The 24,302-nt window shown below is 42.4% G+C and overlaps 1 protein-coding gene across 2 annotated transcripts; it reads right to left on the bottom strand.

Moving 5' to 3' along the window:
* Positions 1-909: 909 nt before the first annotated feature.
* Positions 910-23,134, bottom strand: LOC105468524 (DNA replication and sister chromatid cohesion 1). 2 transcript variants are annotated; one of them, XM_011718742.3, is made up of 9 exons: positions 22,856-23,134; positions 20,304-20,472; positions 17,344-17,478; positions 13,975-14,065; positions 10,613-10,751; positions 9,713-9,765; positions 8,714-8,868; positions 5,228-5,376; positions 913-1,964 (listed from the first exon to the last, which is right to left on the bottom strand). In XM_011718742.3, exons 1-9 carry the CDS (start codon positions 23,035-23,037, stop codon positions 1,856-1,858), a joined length of 1,182 nt encoding a protein of 393 aa, XP_011717044.1. In that variant the 5' UTR covers positions 23,038-23,134; the 3' UTR covers positions 913-1,855. The 2 variants fall into 2 exon arrangements, with proteins under 2 accessions (XP_070923986.1, XP_011717044.1); XM_071067885.1 differs by lacking the exons at positions 9,713-9,765; positions 10,613-10,751 and having other exon boundaries at positions 910-1,964.
* Between the last annotated feature and the right edge of the window lie 1,168 nt (positions 23,135-24,302).

Raw genomic sequence — 24,302 nt, 5'->3', positions numbered from 1 at the left:
CAAAGTTTGCGAAGAGCCAGGTATAAATAGGCTGGGGCAGGGTGCTAGTAACCGGGCGGGGTGGGGTGGTGGGAAGTCTCCCTAAATCAGAAGGTGCGTGCCTCTGGCTTGCTGTGTCAACAGACACACTGGGTCCGGTGATTTAAGCTCTAAAATATGTGATTAGACTGCAGATAGTCTAAATGTCAAAACTCCAGCACTCCAGAGCTCTCACTAGGCACTGCTGCCTTAGTATTTATTTTAAAATATAGATTACAAGGCCAGGCGCAGTGGCTCACTCCTGTAATCCCAACACTGGGGGGCCGAGGCGGGCCGATAATTTGAGGTCAGGAGTTCGAGACCAGCCTGACCAACATGGTGAAACCCCGTCTTTACTAAAAATTATACAAAATTAGCTGGGCGTGGTGCACGCCTGTAATCCCAGCTACTTGGGAGGCTGAGGCATGAGAATTGCTTGAACCCGGGAGACGTAAGTTGCAGTGAGCTGAGATCGTTCCACTGCACTCCAGCCTGGGCGACAGAGCCGAGACTGTCTCAGGAAAAAAAAAAAGAAAAAGAATAAAATATAGACCAGAGGCCAGCCGTGGTGGCTTACGCCTGTAATCCCAGCACTTTGGGAAGACGAGGCAGGCGTATCACTTGGGGTCAGGAGTTCAAGACCAGCCTGGCCAACATGGTGAAAACCTGTCTCTACTAAAAATACACAAATTAGCCCTGCGTCGTGGCGTGCGCCTGTATTCCCAGCCACTCAGGAGGGTGAGGCATCAGAATCACCTGAACTTGGGAAGCTGAGTTTGCAGTGAGCTGAGATCATGCCACTGCACTCCAGCCTGGGCGACAAAGCGAGACTCCATCTCAAAACAAATAAATAAATAGACTACACATCGATATACTGTGTATGTATATATATCATATAATCCATATAAATGCAGAAACATTTATTAAAAGACATTTCAAAGCCATTGTGTTTGTATTTCATGTTCGTGACAATAAAAACTTGTAAACTTCAGTAACAGTTAAACCTTGTTTAATTAATTATGGATTATCCATTAACATTTTTGAAACTTGGACCATTTAACCTTGGCCTGTACCCCCTCCAACTGTCCTGGTGACCAGTTCATTAGCTAAGTTAAAATTAATTTGCACTTTGATCTAAACCAAAACAAATCAGGAAAATAAAGCTATAAAGGAACTTTAACAAGCATTCCAAAACCAACTAGAAATTACTTGAAGTTTTCGAGTGAGCACTGCCTGTGCCAGTATTCTTCATTATAGGATGATAAACCCATTTTTTCCCCAAAGTGCATGTCTACGCCAGGCAGAGGAGTAATTATTCAGCCAATTTCATGGATGTAAACAACGAATATAAATAATTGATAGCACCTAGTGGCTTCCAGTTTGGGTAGAAGGGTAAAAGTAGAGGGGAACTCACTCACTTGAGAAATGATATTTAAGTGAATAAAGAATTCTCTTCTATGAAACTATTACTATTTAGTTCTCTGGAAAACTTAAAATGTATTAATGATTAGAACATCAAATCCTAAATAAAGAAATGACACTTTAAAAATAAAAAGCCAAACTTTAAATAAATCACAGAGACCTCAGACATAACATAGGAAACAATACTTTCTTTTGTCCTTGTTTACACTGTGTACATAGTACAAATATAATTTGAAAGCTACATCCTATAACATTTAAGAAATAACAACAGTAGTTTCAAAATGCTTAACATGAGGAGGAAAAGGCCTTAGAAAACTAGGTTTTTAAAAGTCAGATATAAAAGTACAAGTTATTTTTCTTGTATCCAGCAACTTTATAAAGCAACTTGAGTCCCGAAGGAAAAACTGTTGTTCTTTTAAGAAATGGGTCTTCTCGAATTATATACTTTAACACCATTTTGCATCGAAGAACGAGAATATTTAGTGAGTAATGCACCTATGGTCTGCTTCTCTCCACACAAATCTCTGTAGGAACAATAAAAAAAAAAAAAAAAAGAATATTTTAGGCAACATATTATGATACAGTATTATGTACATATTTTATCTCTCTCCCCCGAATCTGTCTTCTCAACAAACATAAGTGTAGATGTTTGTGGGAGAGATAGGGTGGGAAGTGGTTCTAAGTTTTAATTAAATTAAGTACATTACATGTATTATCTCATTTAACCCACACAATAAAAGTAGGAGTAGGCCAGGTGGGTGGCTCATGCCTGTAATCCCAGCACTTTGGGAGGCCGATGTGGGCAGATCACAAGGTCAGGAGTTCAAGAACAGCCTGGCCAACATAGTGAAACCCTGTCTCTACTAAAAAGAGAAAAAAAAATAGCAGGGCGTGGTGGTGGGTGCCTGTAATTCCAGCTACTTGGGAGGCTGGGGCAGGAGAATTGCTTCAACCCAGGAGGCGGAGGTTGCAGTGAGCGGAGATTGCGCCACTACACCAGCCTGGGCGACGCTGTGAGACTCCGTCTCAAAAAACCAAAAAAAAGCAAAAAACAAAAACTAGGAGTAATGTATTATTTCACCGTATGTTAGATATAAGGAACTATGGCTCAGACAAGTAATAAATGACAGAGTCAAATTCTGCCACCAGGTTTGTATAACTTCAAAGTCTATGCTATTTCTATTATATCACACAGCCTCTAAATTAGAAATACAAGCAGTAGTGAGGCCTATACAGCAGGGCCTAGAGTCAGAGAACCTGGATACAGGGTACCTGTGTGAACGTGTCTAGGTTACCAATGCTTCCTGAACTTTGGTTTCCTCTTCTGTACCTCAAAGAGAAGAAGATTATGACTGGAACATAACGAGGAGAGGGAGGAATAGGAGGACATGAGCTGGAGAAGGGGCAATAGCTAGATCGTGTAGAACCTTGAAGCACAGGGAAAAAGAATTGTGACTTAATTCTACATGTAATGGGAAGATTACATAATTAAAACACTAAGAGTGTTTTAATTAATGGAAAAGTACAACATGATGTAAGTTTTAAATAATGGAGGTGGCCGGGCACGGTAGCTCACGCCTGTAATGCCAGCACTTTAGGAGGCCAAAGTAGGCAGATTACTTGAGGTCAGGAGTTTGAGACCAGCCGGGCCAACATAGTGAAACCCTGTCTCTACTAAAAACACAAAAATTAGCTGGGTACAGTAGTGCACGCCAGTAGTCCCAGCTACTCGGGAGGCTAAGGCAGGAGAATCGCTTGAACTCAGGAGGCAGAGTTTGCAGTGAGCCAAGATCACACCACTGCACTCCAACCTGGGCAACAGAGTGAGACGCCGTCTCAAATAAATAAATAAATAAATAAATAAAGGAGCCAATGAGTTGATTATGGAAGCTGGTTTCATTATATTGTCACTTGAATATTTAAACAGTATAAGAAGGAAAAAGGGGAAGGGGGCAAAAATAGAACGGGGAGAGCAATTCAGAGGCAGGTACAATATGATCCATCAGGGTTTGCTCATAGTTTGAACCAGAAGGTAGGGGAAGGAAAGGATAGGGATGATTCCTAGACTTTGGTTTAAGTAACTGGATTAGTAGTGGTGCTGTTAACTATATTGATGAAGCGGGGTAAGGCCGAGGGAGAAGCAACGATTCTGTTATGAACATGTTAAGCTTGAAATTCCTATTGGATATTCCAACTGGAAAGGTGAATTAGGCAACTAGATATAGGAATCTGGACTTCAGGGAAAAGGGCAAGTATGAAGATGAAATTAGGAAGTCGTTAAATTTGTTTCCAGGCCTAGATGAGGGCACCAAAGGAAAAGTATAAACAGAAGAGAAGATGGCCGAAAAATAGACCCGGAGCACTCCAACATTTAAAGATTGAGAAGGAAAGGGAGACATCAACAAAAGAGATGGTTTTCTCCCCTCTCATCCAAGGAAGAGGGGAGAAACTTGTGTTTCAAGTAGGAGGAAGCAGACACTGTCAAATAGTGCTAAGTCAAGTAATCAAGGACAAATGATTAAGCATTGAGTGTAGAAAGACGGATGTCATTGGATTAAGAAGATGTCATTGAGTAAAGGAAAGAATGGGAGGTGAAAAGCATAGAGTGAGTATAGGAAACTTGTAAAAGACATTTTCTTATGAAGGAGAGCAAAGGACATGGGGTCCAATAGGTTGCTATTGTTGTCTTTCAAGATGGGCAATATTACAGAATTTTGTATGCTGGTGGGGTTGATCCAGAAGAGGGAGACATAATAACACAAGGGGTGAAAGGGGTAACTCGAGGATCCAAGTCTTTAAGAAGGCAGAGGAGATGGACCTACTGCAGAAAGACTGGCCTTAGGAGCATGGAAAATTCATACACTACACAGGACTGCAAAGGAAGTAGGTGTACACATGAGGAGGTTGGCTGATTTGGCAGTGAGAAAGAAGGTTGTTCTGGAAGCACTGCTTCTATGTTCTGAAACAAATAAGATCATAAAAGGAAACAGAGGGTACTGCTGGTATGAAAAAGGAAAAGAAGATGTAGAAGAAGCTCCAAGGGTAGAGAAGTTCCATGAGGAAATCATGCCTGGCGAGGGGCTGTTCTAAGTACCACTAGGTTCTTAAGCAAGACTGGCAGCTTCATTGTGTAGTATTCTCCAGAAAGTTTTAGCTGGCCATGTGTAGGCACAGAGTAAGCAGAAAGTTGGGTTTAATCTTTTTAGCTTTTTGCCAGACAGATATGGCAAGAGGGAGAGAGGGCCACAGGAGTAAAGTGTAGACAGTAAGAGCTAAGAAGATTGGCCACGGGATTCGAGCTGGGTAAAGAGAAGAAAGAACACCTGAGAGGTGTGACACAGTGACAAAGTTGTAGTGTTAGTTGATTTCAAGCATGAGGGGACTCAAGATTTTGTAAGAAGTAACTTTGGGGCTAACGTGTTCTACTGCAATCTGGCCTCTCCCAAAATGTTAAATAAAGTAAGGCATGAGGTGGCAATCAGAGAGGGGTGTTGGCCTTAGAGTCATAGTGGGATATATATTTTGTCCCTCAAAGGGGACAGTTTTCCAGGAATGAGAGCAAAGAAGTGGTTTTAGAAGCAATAGTGAGGAGCAGAGATAACACATACTCCACCTCCAGAAGCAATAATTGTGGAGGACAGAGAAGACAGCCACCACCTAAGAGTTTCTAGGGAAGCAGTATCCTCAGGGAATACTCAAGAAAATTGTGTTCCAATCATAAATCTAAAATGCTGTGCCACTCACCGTAAAAACAACCCTCAAAATCCGTCTTTAATAAATTACTTACTGAATATATGGGGCAATATCTTCTTCTGTCCACTTCTCCCTTAGAGAGAAAAGGCTATTAAAACGTTCCTGATTATCCTCAGGTAAATCATCTACTTTCAGCAAAGATATGATTTCTGGTCTCGAGTGTCTATCCACCAGCGCTAAACCCTACAAGAAATGAGAAGAAACACAGCAGTTAAAGTAATGTTGTAATGTTTAAACATGACTCATTCTTTTACCTTTAGGTTTAGCTTAGCTCAAGATATTCAAAATGTCAGCTACATGGAACTTAAACTATCCAGAGATTTACAACAGCCTTTTTCATACAAAGAGCTCCTTTAAGCAGTGACTTCTTTCCTCCTCTGCAATCTGGCTTCTACCACCAGTAGTTTATCAAGATAGCTCTGGTTCTAAAGGTCACCAGTAACCTGTCATTGCCAAATCCAGTGGGCCCTTTTCTTGGATTCATCGTGTTAGCCTTCTATTTTCTTTTTGAGACAGAGTCTTGCTCTGTCACCCAGGCTGGAGTGCAGTGGCGCAGTCTTGGCTCACTGCAACCTCTGCCTCCTGGGTTCAAGAGAGTCTCCTGACTCCACCTCCTGAGTAGCTGTGACTACAGGTACAGGCCACCACGTCCAGCTAATTTTTATATTTTTAGTAGAGAAGGGGTTTCACCATGTAGGTCAGGCTGGTCTTGAACTCCTGGCCTCAAGTGATCCACCCTCCTCAGCCTCCCAAAGTGCTGGGATTACAGGTGTGAGCCACTTTGCCCAGTCCCTAGCCCTCTATTTTCTTCATTACTGTTGATTACTCCTTCTTCTTTAAATCTCTCTCCATCCCTGACATCACAGTCTTATTTTCCTCATAACTTGATGTTGTAGCTCCCTGAGGCTTCCATCCCAACCACTCTACTTGCTTCACTGTCACTCTACTGAGTAACCTCATCTAAACCTGTAGCCTAAGCCACCACTTACTTGCTAATGACTATAATATTTATATCTTCAGCTCAGATGTCTCTTTTGAGTCCCAGACCTCTGTATCCAAATCTATACATGAACTCGTTTATCATCCAAACCTGCTCTAGTTCCACTATCCTAGGAAAACAGGAAACCTAGGCATCAGCTTTGATTCCATTAGTCAAACACCATACCTATGTGGTCACTGAAGTCTATGTAATAGATGTTAAGACTTCAGGATTCCTCTATCCATTCCCCCATTACCTATCTCTTTGACCAGTACTCTCTTAGTTGGGAACATATGTGTTGACAGCCTGCACAGTAATCCTTTTTCAAATCTAACCAACCTTCCATCTGTCCATCTTCTTTACTGTCATAGTATTCTTTTCAAAAGGCCAAACTGATGCGTTTCTAATGAGGTAACCCCTCTAATTAACGTCACTCAGTGGCCTCAAAGAGCTTTCTAGATAGAGTTGAAATTCCTTAGCGCAGTCCATAGTGTCCTTACCTCACAAGCATCCTTTACTCCAGCCCATGCATCCCTACAACAGTGCCTCAGTTTTTATTTGCCCCCCAACTTTGCCATGCTGTCCCAGATTTCCACCTCTGGCCTTCCTACCATCTAGAGAGCAACAGTTCATCTTTCCACTCAGCAGCTAAAACGTCTGTTCCTTCAGAAAGTCACCCATGATTGACCAGTCTGATAGCTAAGCCCCTTTTCTTTGCTCTCATAACATCGTGTGCACGCCTTTCCCGTGGCGTAGATCACTCTGCATTGTAAGAACAGATTTATGCATGTAATATGTGTCCATACCCCATTGCGAGTCCCCAGGCTAAGCACCATGATGACACCTTGTATGACATTTTCTCCTGAGCACCTAGCATGGTGCCTCGACATAGAACTCCATAAATACCAAGCAAATCTTTACATTTAACTAACGGTATATTTACCGAGTATACGCCACATGCCAAGCAGTATGCTACATACTAGCAAGCAACAGCAAACAAAATGCCATCAAAGTAGAGAGCGGTGAACCACATAAACATTTTTCCAAGCTAAGGGGAGAGTGCCGTGAAGGAAAGCATAGCGTGCTATCGAACAGTAAAATCAGAGGCCTTTGCTTCAAGCGGAGAATGAAGGAAGGCCTCCTTGATGAAGTGACTCAGATGAGCAGGAGGTGACCAGATGAAATTAGAGTATCATTCTAGAACAAAAAGCTTTGTTTGAAGGTCCTAAGGTAGGTGAGAGCTTGATGATCTTGAAAACCTGAAAGAGGGCTGGTATGCAGTGAGCAGAAGGGAAAGTAGCCAGAGATGAAGCTATGAAGGTGATCCTGAAGGGCCTTTATAGGCCAAGACATGAATTCTGAGTTTTTTCAATCCTGAGTGCAATAGGCAACCATTAAACTGATTTAAGGCCAGGTGCAGTGGCTCACCCCTATAATCCCAGCACTTTGGGAGGCCAAGGTGGGCGAACCTCCTGAGGTCAGGAGTTCGAGACCAGCCTGACCAACATGGCGAAACCCTCTCTACCAAACATACAAAAATTAGCTGGGTGTGGTGGTGGGTGCCTGTAATCCCAGCTACTTGGGAGCCTGAGGCAGGAGAATCCCTGGAACCCAGGAGGCGGGGGTTGCAGTGAGCTGAGATTGAGCCACTGAATGAGACTCAGTATCAAAACTAACTAAATAAATAAAGTGATTTAAGCAGGACATTCATCTGATCTGACTGGCATTTATTTATTTATTACTTTTTTTTTTTTTTTTTTTTTGAGACAGAGTCTCGCTGTCACCCAGGCTAGAGCACACTGGCATAAACTCGGCTCACTGCAGCCCCCGCCTCCCAGGTTCAAGGGATTCTCCTGCCTCAGCCTCTCGAGTAACTGGGATTACAGGTGCCCGCCACCACACCTGGCTAATTTTTGTATGCTTAGTAGAGACGGGCTTTGGCCATGTTGACCAGGCTGGTCTTGAACTCCTGACCTCAGGTGGTCTGCCTGCCTTGGCCTCTCAAAGTGCTGGGATTACAGGCGTGAGCCACCACACTTGGTCTGACTGGCATTTTTAAAAGATCATTCTAGTAGCACCACAGAGAACGGATTGGAAGGGAGCAAAAGTAAAAGTGCAAGGGGCCTGCCTAGGGATGCTATTGCTGTTTAGAGGCAGAAAATCAAGGTAGTCTGGACTAGGAGGGGGTGCTACAAATAGTGAGAAATGGAACAAAATAAGATACCTGAGTAGGAAGAGGGATTAAGAGGAAATGGACCCAAGCAATCTTACAGAGGTGATAGATATGTTCTAAAACTGTATTGTAGTGACAGCAACTTACTAAAATTATTAAAAATATTTAAAAGGTGTAGTTTATAATATGTTAAGTATACTCCAATACTTTATTGGGTTTTAAGGACTATGTGATGGATTGGATGTACATGCACTCCTAATGGGTGTCTAGGAAAAGAAATTGGTTCCAAATTCAGCTCCAACTCAAGTATCATTCACCTAGTAATTAATCAACTGTTGAAGTAAGGTGGAAATGTCTATTGCTATTACCTTAAGCTGATCAAGACTAGTTATCATTCCTTCAGGAACACTCTGCTGCCATACTTCTTGAAACTCAGCGAGATTGAATTTCACTGCATTCTGAAGTAGCATTTGTGCTGTTGCTCTGCATATTTTATCAGCATCCAACTCAAAATAAACTTCGCCTAAGGAAAAGGTATCAGATAGTTTCAAATTATCATCTTATAATTAAATACTATACTAACATTTCCTTTTTTTACTGCAGTTTCTTGAAAGGAATTATACACCTAAACTCACTTCCACAACCCTGTAGTTCGTTTTTTTTTGTTTTTTTGTTTTTGAGATAGAGTCTCGCTCTATCTATCACGCCAATGCACTCCAGCCTGGGTGTGATCTTGGCTCACTGCAACCTCCACCTCCTGGGTTCAAGTGATTATCCTGTCCCAGCCTCCCAAGAAGCTGGGATTACAGGTGTGCGCCACCACGCCTAGCTAATTTTTTTTATTTTTAGTAGAGATGGTTTTTCACCATGTTGGCCAGGCTTGTCTCGAACTTCTCACACCTCAGGTGATCTGCCCACCTTGGCCTTCCAAAGGGCTGGGATTACAGGCGTGAGCCACTGTGCCGGCCTTTTTTTTTTTTTTTTTTTTTTTTTTTTTGAGAAGGTCTCACTCTCGCCCAGGCCAGAGAGCAGTGGCACAATCAAGGCTCACTGTAGCCTTGACCTTCCCAGGCTCAGGTGATCTTCCCACCTCAGATTCCTGAGTAGCTGGGACTACAGGCCTGTGCTGCCACACCCAGCTAATTTTTGTATTTTTTTGTGGAGACAGCGTTTTATCATGTTCTCCAAGCTGGTGTCGAAATCCTGGGCTCAAGTGATCCACCCACCTCAGCCTCCCAAAGTGCTGGGATTATAGGTGTGAGCCACTGCACCCAGCCAGAGTTCTTATTTTTAACACCAACAGGCTTTAGAAAGGTATGCCAGTTTTAACATATAAGAGTTAAATGAGAATATTTTCCAAATCTTACCTTCATCTACATATTTCTTCCCATAACATTTAAGACAGTGTTCTATCATTTCCCTGAAAAATTTAAAACACCCATTTGAAAAGTTATAAGTATTTTTATGCACTATATTTTAACTCCACTGCCAACTCAAAATTAAGAAAGAAATTTGATATTTCAAATACTAAGTGATTTTGGTTGCCAAATAATATTTTATTTAAAGTAGGAACTAAAATATACTGAGTAGCTACTATGTGCCAGGCCCCATGCTAAACATTTTAACATCAATTATGTAAGCATTTATTATTATAAAATAATATTATTATTTTATATTTATTATTATATAAATAATTATATTTATTTATTTATTTACATTTATTATTATAAAATAGCTCAAACATATTATTTCCTTACTTTATTTATTATTATTTATTTATTTATTTTTTTTTTTGAGAGTGCAGTAGTACGATCTCGGCTCACTGCAACTTCCACTTCTGGAGTTCAAGCAATTCTCCTGCCTCGGCCTCCCAAGCAGCTGGGACTACAGGCAAGCACCAGTACGCCCAGCTAATTTTTGTATTTTTTAGTAGAGACTGGGTGTCACGATGTTGGCCAGGACAGTCTCGATCTCCCGACCTCGTGATCCACCCACCTTGTCCTTCCAAAGTGCTGGAATTACAGGCATAAGCCACTGCGCCTGGCCTATTTCTTTATATTTTTATGGCCAAAAACAAACAAGATAATGCATATGTATTCACCCCAGTGACCAAAATTCCCAAATCTTCTTTGGTTGTAATTTTAAACATTTCTCAAAGATATCAAAATATAACTATTATAGTTTATGCCCTGGGTTTAATTCCAATCTATAAAAGAACTCCCTTCCCCTTAAGGAAATCTGGATAGACAAGAAATTAAAATACTTACTCTGGCTCCAATGGTCCAAGTTCCTGAAGGCATGTATTCAAAGGAACTTTGCTAAAAGACCATGATTCAGAATCCACAAGCTGAGTTACATGATTCAGAAGTTTCATCTCATAATCAAATTCAAGAATCCTCCAATAACCTACAAATTGCATAAGTTATATTTACCAAAGAACTTTTTTTTTTAAGGCAGGGTCTCAACTCTGTCACCCAAGCTGGAGTACAGTAGCGTGATCTCAGCTCATTACAACCTCCGCCTCCTGAGTTCAAGCAATTCTCCCATCTCAACCTCCGAAGTAGCTGGGACTACAGGCATGCACTATCATGCCTGGCTAATTTTTGTATTTTTAGTACAAACAGGGGTCTACCATGTTGGCCAGGCTGGTCTTGAACTTTCGACCTCACATGAGCAGCCCACCTCGGCCTCCCAAAATGCTGGGATTACAGGCATGAGCCACTGTGCCTGGCCCAAAGAACATTTTATGTAAACTAGCTAATAGATTGATAAAGTCACAGCATACTCTTGCCTACTGCAAAAATGAGACAATAGGCTGGGTGTGCTGGCTCACTCCTGTAATCCCAGCACTTTGGGATCCTGAGGCCAGGAGTTTGAGACCAGCCTGGCCAACACAGTGAAACCCCATGTCTACTAAAAATACAAAAACTTAGCTGGGCACGGTGGCACACACCTATAATCCCAGCTGCTCAGGAGGCTGAGGTATGAGAATTGCTTGAACCTGGGAGGCCAAGGTTGCAGTGAGCCACGATTACACCACTGCACTCCAGCCTGGGCAATGGTGAGACTGTCTCAAAAAAAAAAAAAAAACAACTATTCACTTTCTGTAAACAGTGCTTCTTCTTAAGCTTTTCTCCCAATCATTTTAAATTGTATCTTCAGGGAGATCAAGTTGTTTTTCAAGAGTACTTTACATATGACTAGCTTTTCTCAAGTGCTTTCTTTCTTCTTCTTTTTTTTTTTTTTTTTTTTTCCTTAGAAATGGGGTCTTACTCTTGCCCAAGCTGGTCTTAAACTCCTGTGCTCAAATGATCCTCCTGCCTCAGCCTACAGAGTAGCTGGGATATTAAAGGCACATAGCATGGCACCCTTCTCTCCAGTGCTTTGACATTCAACTATCTCACAATAATCTTGTCATTCTAAACAGAAATTAGGAAATCTGCAGTTGGTACAGTCATTTCATTAGAGTATCATACAAATGAGGTAAAGGTCATAGGTTCACTATTCATGATCATCTTTGCTGTGCTGCACTACCATGGTTATAACTCTCATCACAGCTATCCTGCAGAGGCATTTCTATACTCATAAAGAAGTCCAGCTCACCAAAGAGATGATAGACTCTGAGGTACAAGGTGGATGAGGGCCAAGTTAAGGGCTGGGCATCATAAAGATCCCTTTCCTATTCCTGTGAGAGATTATGACATGCCATTTTATTTATTTATTATTTATTTGTGATGGAGTCTCACTCTGTTGCCCAGCGTGGAGTGTAGTGGCATGATCTCAGCTCACTGCAACCTCCACCTCCCGGGTTCAAGTGATTCTCCTGCCTTAGCCTCCTGAGTAGCTGGGACTATAGGCATGCGCCAACATGCCCAGCCAAGTTTTTTGTATTTTTACTAGACAGGGTTTTGCCATGTTGGCCAGGCTGGTCTCGAATTCCTGACCTCAGGTGGTCCACTTGCCTCGGCCTCAAAAGGGCTGGGACTACAGGCATGAGCCACTATGCCTGGCCATGAAATGCCATTTTATAACTGATGGCAGGACCACCACCCCAGAGAAAGAAAAGTATACATCCACCATTTCTAAGGGAGAATGTTTCTAGTCTTACTCTGAAAACATAAAGGCAACATTTAAAAAATGGATTGTGTGATGTAAAACTGAGGAAGAAAGCGAGAAGTAATCTATGCATCCCCCTACAGAAATTGTATCCATCCCCATGCTGTTAATAATGCAAAGGGCTGCATTAAAATGCATAGTTTCATCTGCCTTTTTTTTTTAAAAAAAAAAAAAAAGAAAAGCTTTAGGGCCGGGCACCATGGCTCACACCTGTAATTCCAGCACGTTGGAAGGCCAAGGCAGGAGGATTACCTGAAGTGAGGGGTTCAAGACCAGCCTGGCCAACATGGCAAAACCCCATCTCTACCAAAAACACAAAAATTAGCTGGATGTGGTGGCACGTGCCTGTAACCCCAGCTACTCAGGAGGTTGAGGCATGAGAATCACTTGAACCCACGAGGCGGAGGCTGCAGTGAGCCAAGATCACGCCACTTTACTCCAGCCTGGGTGACAGAGTGAGACTCCATCCAAAAAAAAAAAAAATTAATTTTGCTAGTTCAAGGACCTGGGTTATATGCCATATGCTGTCACTAACTCCACATGTACCCTGGACAAGTTAGTTGCCCTTCCTAGGCCTTAGTTTCCTTACCATTTATAAAAAATAAAAGATTAGACTATTTGATGTCTAAGGACTTTATTTATTTATTTATTTGACGGAGTTTCACTCTTTCACCCAGGCTGGAGGGCAGTGATGCGATCTCCACTCATTACAACCTCCGCCTTCCAGTTTCAAGGGATTCTCCTGCCTCAGCCTCCCGAGTAGCTGGGATTACAGGCGCCCACCAACACGCCTGGTTAATTTTTGTATTTTTAGTAGAGATGGAGTTTCACCATGTTGGCTAGGCTGGTCTCGAACTCCTGACCTTGTGATCGGCCAGCCTCGGCCTCCCAAAGTGCTGGGATTACAGGTTTGAGCCACCACGCCCAGCCTGGACCTTTCTTAATCAAACATGGTTCTTCCTTTACCATTTAATTCAAAAAAATTGGAAGGAGTCAAAGTGTGATTAAAGTCACTGGTAGCAGACTGACCTCATGTAAAGATGATCACATATAGTCTCTATCCCACAACGAGAAAGACAAATATTACCATCTTTTCTTTTTTTAGACAGAGTTTCACTCTGATGCCCAAGCTAAAGTACAGTGGTACCATCTCAGCTCTCTGCAACCTTTGCCTCCCAGGTTCAAGCAACTCTCGTGCCTCAGCCTCCCAAGTAGCTGGAATTACAGGCATGCCCCACTACACCCAGTTAATTTTGTATTTTCATGGAGACAGGGTTTCACCACGTTGGCCAGGCTGGTCTCAAACTCCTGGCCTCAAGTGATCCACCCGCCTCAGCTTCCCAAAGTGCTAGGATTACAGGCGTAAGCCACTGCGCCCGGCCCAAATGACACCATCCTTAAACCCAAAAGAATATTAAATAAACTATATGCAGTAGGGTGAAGATGTCCAAAAACTTCTCTCCTTTATGATGGCCAATGTCATCATTGTTATAATAGTAGTAAGTAACACTACCTCCAATCTCACAGGCATTTAGAACTTGTAATTGGGTCATTATTTCTTCCTCACTTGCCTGAATTTGATCAAGCAAATCTTCAGTCGTATACTGCAAAAAGAAAAAAATATTTCAAGACCTTTGAAGAATATTTTGTTTTTAGATTTCTTGCTGAATATTGGGGAATAAATACATGAACAGATTAAGGCAATATTTATGCAGTAGCTCAGTTTCTTTTCTTAATGTATAATGATTTCTACACAAAATCAATGTATATCTTAGAAAACAAAGAGGTAAATCTTCATGACACTGGATTTGGTGATGGCTTGTTAAATGACACCAAAAACCAAGCAACAAAAGAAAAAGTAGATCAACTGAACATCACCGAAATAATAAACTTTTGTACTTCAAAACATTATCACCACAAAAGGACAAATACTGTATGATTCCCCTTATCTGAGGTATTAAAAGCAGTGAAATTCATAGAGACAGGAAGTAGAATGGTGGTTGCCAGGGGCTGAGGGGACGCAGAAACAGGAGTTATTGTTTAACAAGCACAGAGTTGCAGTTTGAGAAAATGAAAAAGTTATAGAGATGGATGGTGATAAAGACTGCATACCACTATGAATGTACTTGATGCTACTGAACTGTATACTTTAAAATGGTAAATTTTATTTTTTCTTTCTTTTTTTTTTTGAGATGGAGTTTTGCTCTTGTTGCCCAGGCTGGAGTGGAATGGCACGATCTCAGCTCACTGCAACCTGCACCTCCCAGGTTCAAGTGATTCTCCTGCCTCAGCCTCCCGAGTAGCTGGGATTATAAGCGTGCGCCACCACGCCCGGCAAATTTTGTATTTTTAGTAGAGACGGGGTTTCTACATGTTGGTCAGGCTGGTCTCGAACTGCCGGCCTCAGGTGATCTGCCTGCCTTGGTCCCCCAAAGTGCTGGGACTACAGGCGTGAACCACCCCGCCCGGCCTCTTTTTTTTTTTTTTAATACAAGGTCTCATGCTGTCACCAGGCTGGACTGCAGTGGTGTGATCATGGCTCACTTGCAGCCCCAACCTCCTAGGCTCAGGTGATTCTCTCACCTCATCCTGGGACTAGAGGTATGCAACTATGCCCAGCTAATTTTTAAATTTTTTGTAGAGACAGGTTCTTGCTGTGTTGCCCAGAATGGTCCCAAACTCCTGGGCTCAAGCAATACTCCCACCCTGGCCTCCTAAATTGCTGGGATTACAGGTGTGAACCACTGCCCCCAACCCCAAAAATGTTAAATTTTATGTTATGTATATTTTACTGCAATAAAAAAAAGCAAGAAAGTCAAAAGACAGCCCACAAAATGGGAGAAAATATTTGCGAATAATATATCTGATAAAGGACTAGTATCTAGACTATCTAAAGAATTTGCTTACAACTCAGTAATAAAAAGACAAATAACTAAAAATCAGGCAAAGAAACTGAATAGGCATTTCTCCAAAGATATACAAATCGTCAATAAGCCTGTGAGGTGTTCAACATCAATGGAAACTAGTGCAGCCACTCTGGAAGACAGTATGGCAGCTTGAAAGCTTATACAGAGTCACCACATGACCCATCAATTCCACTCCTAGGTACATACCCAAGAAAAATGAAAACATAGGTCCACATAAAAACTTGTACATGAATGTTCACAAAAGCATTATTCATAATAACCAAGAAGTAGAAGTTACACAAATGTCTATTAGCTGACAAGTGAATGAATAAAATATCGGTATGTCCGTAAAATGAGATATTATTCAGCAAGAAAAGGAATAAAACACTGCAGCCGGGCGTGGTGGCTCATGCCTGTTATCCCACCACTTTGGGAGGCTGAGGCGGGCAGATCACCTGAGGTCAGGAGTCCCAAGACTAGCCTGGCCAACATGGTGAAACCCCATCTCTACTAAAAGTAAAAAATTAGCTGGGCATGGTGGCGTGCACCTGTAATCCCAGCTATTCGGAAGGCTGAGGCAGGAAAATCACTTGAACCCAGGAGGTGGAGGTTGCAGTGAGCCAAGATTGTGCCATTGCACTCCAGCCTGGACAAGAAGAGCAAAACTCCATCTGCAAACAAAACAAAACAAAACAAAACACTGATACATGCTACAACATAAATGAACCTTGAAATGATTAGGCTAAGTGAAAGAAGCCGGTCAGAAAAGGCCACATATTATATGATTCCATTTATATGAAATGTCCAGAATAGGCATATATATAGACAAAGTTTATTAGTGGTAGCCTAGAGCTAAGGGGAAAGGGGAAAGAAGAAAGTGGTACTGGAAGGTGACAGCTAAAGGCTACAGGGTTTCTTTCTGGGGTTATAAAAATGTTCTAAACGTGATGGTGGTAATGGTTTCACAACTCTGTGAATGTACTAAAAAGTATTCAATTGCACACTTTAAAATTGGTGAATTGTTTGGTATGTGAATTATATATCTCAATAAAGCTGTTACCAAAAAAAGTTTTAGGAAGAGCCCATTGGAAAAAAAGGGAACTTCTAGTATAAACATGATCTTCATATACCAGCAGAGTTCTGTCATTTTTACTTTAAAAACTTTAAAACTGGCCGGGCGCAGTGGCTCACGCCTGTAATCCCAGCACTTTGGGAGGCCGAGGCGGGCAGATCACGAGGTCAGGAGATGGAGACCATCCTGGGCGAACACGGTGAAACCCCATCTTTACCGAAAATACAAAAAAATTAGCCGGGCGTGGTGGCGGGCGCCTGTAGTCCCAGCTACACGGGAGGCTGAGGCAGGAGAATGGCCTAAACCCGGGAGGCGGAGCTTGCAGTGAGCCGAGATCCCACCACTGCACTCCAGCCTGGGCAACAAAGCAAGACTCCATCTCAAAAAAAAAAACAAAAAAACACTTTAAAACTGTTTTTTACTTTGTTTATATTTTTCCATACTTTCAGGAATTAGTTAATTTTGACACTGGAGTAAGAATATCTTCCATTATGCCCCTCTCAAGAGCATCTAGTCATATTTTTAATTAAATAAAAAAATTTTTTACCTCTAAAAAACTATTATTTCAAAGTTAAGAATATGAGAAGCTTTTAGCTATATAAATGGCATTATGATATATAGGATCTGCCTTAAAATACTCTAGAAAAATTAAAAAGATGGAAGGATAGAAAGGGGATAGAAGAAACAAGACTGACAGGACATTAATTGTTCAAGTGAATGATGAATATATGGGGGTCATTATACTACTCTGTCTGTTTTGGGGTATGCTTGAAATTTTGTAACTTTTTTTAACACAAGCATTTAACAGCTATATAACATAAATTTTAAAAAGAATGTGACCATTGAGTGCCTCTGATTATAGTTGTTAAATTCCAAATAAAAAAAGTGAAAATAAGAGTCTTACTTTTGAGCTATTTGAATCCTTCTCTTTTTGACTGTCAGGTCCTTCATACGGATTTTCCATCAAAAGTTTCTTTAGCTTCTTTAACTTAGGTCTACATCTTCTTAATTCCCAATAATTATTAGAAAAACCAAAGATCTGGAAATTGTAATATATCATAACCTTTTAGGGGCCATTCTAAAGGAAAATTTCATATAAAATTCCAACTTATTAATCTGCCCCCTCAACAAGTACTGAGAAAAGGAAGCTCCAAGGTATTCTGCTTTGTATCAGGAAGGTATTTTTCCAGCCATCTTGACTAGATGGATGGGCATCCTCAAGACCATCTTTTCAGATCCCCTTAATAAGATACTGTCAACATTGTAAGAATCAATAATTGAGTGTCACATCTCAAATATACTCTGAAAACTAGAGTATGCCCAGAAAAAATGACCAGGATGGTGACAATTCTCCAAACCAGGTGGAAACAACTAAAAATGAATATACTTAGGCAAAAAAAAAAAAAAAGCAGAAAACAGAGAAAAGGTATTATCATAGTCTTCAAATAGGGACGTTAAAGGGAAGAGGGAGTGTGTTGCTCATGTCAAAATGAGGCAAAAGCTAAAGGAGAGATTTCTGTTGAATGCAAGATCTTTGTACTGGTTAGAACTGCAGCTAATTCCTCTGTTTGATTTGTGAAATAGTGAGAGCCTACCACTCAAAATCCATTTGATAAGAGGCCAGAGAATGGATGAGTATCTGTTATCCTTGCCTGCACCTACAGGACTTGCCTAGTTCCTAGCACTGAGTAGTTGCTCAATAAGTGTTTCAGGCCGGGCGCGGTGGCTCAAGCCTGTAATCCCAGCACTTTGGGAGGACGAGACAGGCGGATCACGAGGTCAGGAGATTGAGACCCTCCTGGCTAACATGGTGAAACCCCGTCTCTACTAAAAAAATACAAAAAAATCTAGCCGGGCGAGGTGGCGGGCACCTGTAGTCCCAGCTACTCGGGAGGCTGAGGCAGGAGAATGGCCTAAACCTGGGAGGCGGAGCTTGCAGTGAGCCGAGATCCGGCCACTGCACTCCAGCCTGGGCAACACAGCTAGACTCCATCTCAAAAAAAAAAAAAAAGTGTTTCATAAAAGAAAAAAAAAGGCTAAACTGGATTACCTTTGGGATGCCCTCCAACTCTGAAATGGAAGGACAGGGGATGCTTCTACTTTCAAACTAGGATAAGGCTTGATTGACAAGATGAGGCCTAGAGCCTGAAGGAGATGTTGCTGAATCTAAGGCCTCCCAAAGAAGAGCTTAAGGACCAAATCTGACAGACTGATTTTATCCATAGTTAAAAGTGGTTTGCTGTTTCATGATCATCTCAGGAAAAACAAAGCAAAACAAAAAAATGGCAGCCTTCTGGCTACATCCAATACACAGATATTGTGGTATGCTTTTGTGTGCTAGGGGAGGTTTGGCATAGTGTTTCAATTAGATACCAACATTAAAAAAATTAGATTTCACCCCAAAAATCTAAATTTCAAGAATTACTTGGAAAAAATAAGTCTAGCAATGCTGGGCCTACTTTCCCACAAGGCAGCTGAGTAGTGGCCATCCACCTACTTGGGGATTGTGCTTTGCCATTTGCTGCAGACCCAACCACTCCCTGTTACTCCTGGGTATCTACCACCATTTATCAACCCCAGCCTATTTCTTATGTAACCCTTTAAGCATCTGAGTTTCAATCACGATTATGGCTTTGGTTAGCAGATCCTGAAGTTTTAGCCAATCTCAGTACATAGAATTTCCATAACAAGCAAGAGCTCAAAGATTCTTATAGACATTATTATGCCCTCACAAAAACACCTACAGAACACATAAGTGATGGAAAAATTACTTTTTTACAATAGGATGAACTGCCAATATTTTTAGTTAATTACAATGAAAGACTTAAAACCCTATAAAAACCAACCTAGTGTATTTACTGGATGTTCCTCTGTTCTAGTAACATCACATGAATCACTGAAGCTTCCCAGCATTTTCCCTTCGTTCCTCTCCAACTCTGTATTTAAGGATATAGTTGGCCTAAAGTCATTCTCAAAGAAATAAGGGCTATGCTTGGATTGTTATATATGTAACAGACAGAATGGAGATTTGTTTGGTTACTGCCATCAATATTCTCCAAAATAATTAAAAATTTATTATACTTGGTGATGGATATTAATGAACTAAACCAACTTCAAAGCTAAGAAACACACTTCCTTCAAAAACTCAAATTTCTTCATTTCTTTTCTGGAGACAGAGTCTCGCTCTATCGCCCAGGCTGGAGTGCAGTGGCATGATCTCAGCTCTCTGCAACCTCTGCCTCCTGGGTTCAAGCAATTCTCCTGCCTCAGCCTTCCAAGTAGCTTGGATTACAGGTGTATGCCACCACGCCTGGCTAATTTTTTGTATTTTAGTAGAGACAGAGTTTTACTGTGTTGCCCAGACTGCTCTCAAACTCCTGAGCTCTGGCAATCTCCCCACCTTGGCCTCCCAAAGTGCTAGGATTACAGGCGTGAGCCACCACACCTGGCTCAAATTTCTTCATTTCTCCTCCTCATAAATATTATCAAATGAACCAGTTATGGTTTGAGGGAGTCTCCTTTCAAAACATATCCACAGCAAAATCTACTAAAAATAAGTAGGATTTTTAGAATGAGTCATTGAATAACAAACTTTGCACATTATAGAAAAAAGATCAAATTGTCTGGGACTTGAAAATCAAAATAGGAAAAATCAGACAAGTTCACAAGACTCCAACAAACCAGTTCACAAGACTCCAACAAACAAGCAACAAACAAGCAAAATGCTGAGAAATTCAAATTTCTTTAAAGAACTTCTTAGATTCTCCCTGATGATAGATTTTCCACGTAAAGTTTTTAAAGACCAAATTACCATATCTGTTTTCATTCTCAGACTTTTATAAATCAGAGTACAGAAAAGAGCACCTCAGTGTGAATAATGTTACAGTGTGAATCTTCCTTCTTCAGCTGGTCTGGAGTTTTACAACCAGGAATGAAAAGCAACATATTGGAAGTGTCTGCTATCTTCAAGTCGTATGTTTTGTCTTTACTGCACAGCACAGCTTGCTCGTCTTTATCGCCACGAATCACAAGACTGTAGCAAAATGGGGGAAAAATACATAATTTATTGACATTCCAGTAGACATTTTCATTAGAAACAGTTCTCAAACCCTCTAGGCTTACAGAACTTAGAATTAAGTTTTGATGCTGCCTCTGCCCCCTGCTAGCACAATGATGGATTCCACACAGCAAGCATTGGGCTAAGTGAGAGCCACACAGACGGCCCACCCAGAGCCTCATTAAGGAAAAATAACTAAAGATGGACAAGACAGATCCACAGAGGCCAAGAGGACAAATGGCACTACATGGCATCTTTGTGAAAACTGCTGGAAAGAACATAAGACAAAGCATCTTGAAGCCTCAGTCAAGCTGTCAAATTTTCTACAACATGCTAAAGTGGTACTTCTCAAATGTATGCACAGGCATCTTAGAGAATGTTGTTTAAAAGCAAAGTGGGATTCAGTGGGTCTGGGATGGGACCCAGGGTCCTGTATTTCTAACAAGCTCCCCAAGAAAGGCCAAGCTGCTGCTCCTGGTACCACCCAAGTGTCGTCCTTGTTTTGTTCTGAGTATTCCCTCACAATCAAAACAGCACATCCTGGCCCAACCATAAGTTGTGTTGCCAAAAAATTGGGACCTTATGAAAAAAAGGATGCAGTGGTGAATGAAAAATATGAAAAGGATATGTTTACAAACTGGACTAAACCAAAGACTTTGACAAAGGGATTTTGTCACAGTTGAAGAAAAGCAAGGACACCGTGGCTCATGCCTGTAATCCTAGCACTTTAGGAGGCTGAGGCCAGAAGATTGCTTGAGAGCAGGAGTTTGAGACCAGCCTGAGAAACAGAGCAAGACCCCATCTCTACAAAAGAAAAATTTTAAAGTTGGCTGGGTGTGGTGGTGCACATCTGAAGTCTCAGCTACTCAGGAAGCTGGTGGGAGGATCACCTGAGCCCGAGTAGTCACGGTACCATCATGCAGTGAGCCATGATTGTGCCACTCCACTGCAGCCTGGCTAACAAGAGTGAGACCCTGTTCCCACCACCCTCTTCCCAAAAAAAAGATAAAGAAAAAAGAAGGAAGAGGGAAAGGATGAAGGTGAAGGGGAGGAAAAGGAAGGACTAAAGACAAAGATGATGGCAACGACAGGGGAGTTGGTTCTAGCAGTTTTCCTTGTCTGTAAAGTATTTAATACTCCTGTGCGCAACTCGTTTCTTTTGAATAAATAATAAGAAACCAGAAATAGCAGACTGTGTATTTATTTTTGACTAAGTCTTCATTTAAGTGAAAAGAATAAAAGGTTTTTTAGATTCCCAGCGCTAATAAATGCTTGATAGGCCCAAGTACCTAGTCTTTAACATTTATTTGTCTAACTGCACCACCCCCACTTTGAAATATTTTGTTTATACCATCCCTCCCTACACCCCAAAATTAAAAACACACGTTTCCAGGGCCTTTGTTTGTTTGTTTGTTTTTGCCAGCTGGATTAACTAGAACTGGACCGAGAGAAAGCCCTCACACCTGAGTTCCTTTCGCAACTCTCCACCAACTGAGCTGGGATGGAAACAGACGAGTGAAGTTCTTTCAGTTCCGTTAAAGGTACTTTGAGGTATATAGTAAGTATCTGAAGAATGGCCAGTTTACGCTAAAACTCTTTGGTGGGCAAAGTTAGAAAATTGAAAGACAGCCTAAAGGATTCCATTAAGAAAAAAGAGAAAAAATAGCCTAATAAAATATAGGTGTCGGAGGACCAATTGTGCAGAAGAGAATCAAGCTGGAGCTTCCTATTTTGCAGGAGTTGGGACTGCACAGGGTGGAGGGATACAACGATTCTCTAGACTTCTCAAGACTGCTTTAAAAAAACTACCTCAACTTCGACTTTTAATCAATCATCTTGCAGCAACTTTGTTTCTGACCTGGAATTAGAAACAGCTTCAGATCCCTACTGAGCAAGTTTGCTTTGGGGTGGGTGGGGGTCTCACCCAATTACCAAGTCTGTAAGCTGATTCCCAACACTTCCTATCTATCGTCTGAGTAAAATAAATATAAGTGGAAGGCAAGAATTCTATAAATAGTGGATATCACCACTGTATTTTAAGGTAGAATGACCATGACCGGTGTCCTGTAGAGTCCCTGTAATCAACGGTAACTCTTCAAAAACTTCACTGAGGTTGTATTAGTATTTCCTGACCTGCTCCCGCTGACACAGGTCCCCAAAGTCAGCTGGACCAGTGCTACTCATCACCGCAGTGCAGCTAACTGGACTGCCCACCGGAGGCGTGGACTCCTCGGGAACAGGCTATGAGCCCCCCGCCAAGTCAGTGCATCTCTCTGGCCGTTTCCTCATCCCGAGTTTCCCCGATTAGAAAATAACGTGGCCGGCCCGAGGCTGCGGGCGCGGTGTGTCCAGGGCTCACCTGTGTCCATCTTCCAGCTGCTGGCACAGCGTGGGCTCCAGCTCCAGCAGGCAGAAGTCGCCGGCGGCAGCGCCGCTGGCCCCCGGGCCGAAGCCCAGGCAGTGCACCGCTGGCAGCAGTTCGGCCGCGTTCAGCTTGGCGATCTGCAGCGTCGCATCCACCTCCTCGCGGGTCCTCTTCATCGCAGCGCCGGGTCTAGGAGTCCCGCCGCGCCCGGGTGGAGGCGGGCTTGGCAGGCAAGAAATAAGTTCCCAAGCAGCGGGACGCTAGGAAACCTGAACGTTTCGAAAGCCCGCCAAGGCGGCAGTGGGCGTGTTTCCGGGGCGGAACGCGCTGCGGGCACGCCCTCGGGAAGGCCTGCGCGCTCCTGGGTACGTGAGCCCCTCGGTGCCCCATGCTGTACCGCGACTGCAGGAAGGAAACGCGGCTTCCCGGGGGGCGGTCTCGGCGGAAGCTCGCAGGGCAGAGCTGCGACCCGGCGAGTTGGGACACGGATCCCTCGCCCACCCTTTCCGCTGTGCCCTTGCCCGCCCCGCATCCTATCTTCAGCCCTGGTTTCCAGCCGATGCTCCCATTTCCTCGCCGTCCACATTGTCTCATCTTCCGCCAGTGGCGGGCACTGTGATAACCACTTGGCACGTATAATTCCATGAGCCCGTTGCCACAACCCTGTAAGGTGGTCCCTTGGTCATTACCTTTTGCTAGTGAGGAAGCAGGCTCCTTGCTCGTGATGGCAGAGCCAGGAGGTAACAGAGTCTGACTCCAGCTTAGTCGACTGTGGCTCCAAAAGCTTCCTGCTAGGTTTTGTGCAAATAACCCATGCTTGGGAGCCAGGCCCTGAGGAGTATCTCACTTCTTTGGGCCAGGGCACCATCATATCTGGAGACAACGGCGAGACTAGTCTATTCGTTGAATACCTAGTGTTAACCAAAAAGTGACTGATGCAGGTCTCGTTCAATAGAGGTTGATTTAACCAAGGTTGAGGACGCACCCAAAGGGAAAAACACAAGTCACAGGAGCATCTGTGACTTGCACATTTTCCAAAGGTTTGGGGAACTTCAGTATTAAGAGTTTTAAGAGAAAAGGTTTTCACTATGCGCACATACATGGATTGCTTGCAACAGCATAATGTGTAAACTTTCCTAGAGGTGCTTACAGACTCATTTAGGGCCCTGGCTGTCCCTGAGAGCTAAAATAGTCTGGGAGAAATCACTTTACAGATGGTGACCTCCTACTAGTTAGTGCAAATCAGACCTTGCTTGAAGTGAAAGAAAGTGTTGGGTAAGGTGTTGAATTCAAAGGATGTGAGCAGGCATTTTTTTCAACTCTTGGGTGAAATGATATGAAAATACCAGAGTAGGTCATCCCAGGAGTCTGGGCAGTGCTTTCACTGGTGGTGGAAAGGTTGGCTCATGTGACCTACTTCTTCACTATCCTCTTTTAAAAC

This window comes from Macaca nemestrina, chromosome 8, assembly GCF_043159975.1.
Source record: "Macaca nemestrina isolate mMacNem1 chromosome 8, mMacNem.hap1, whole genome shotgun sequence".
Lineage (NCBI taxonomy): Eukaryota > Metazoa > Chordata > Mammalia > Primates > Cercopithecidae > Macaca > Macaca nemestrina.
Note: the sequence above shows the minus strand (reverse complement) of the source record. Positions and strands in the feature narration are given on the sequence as shown.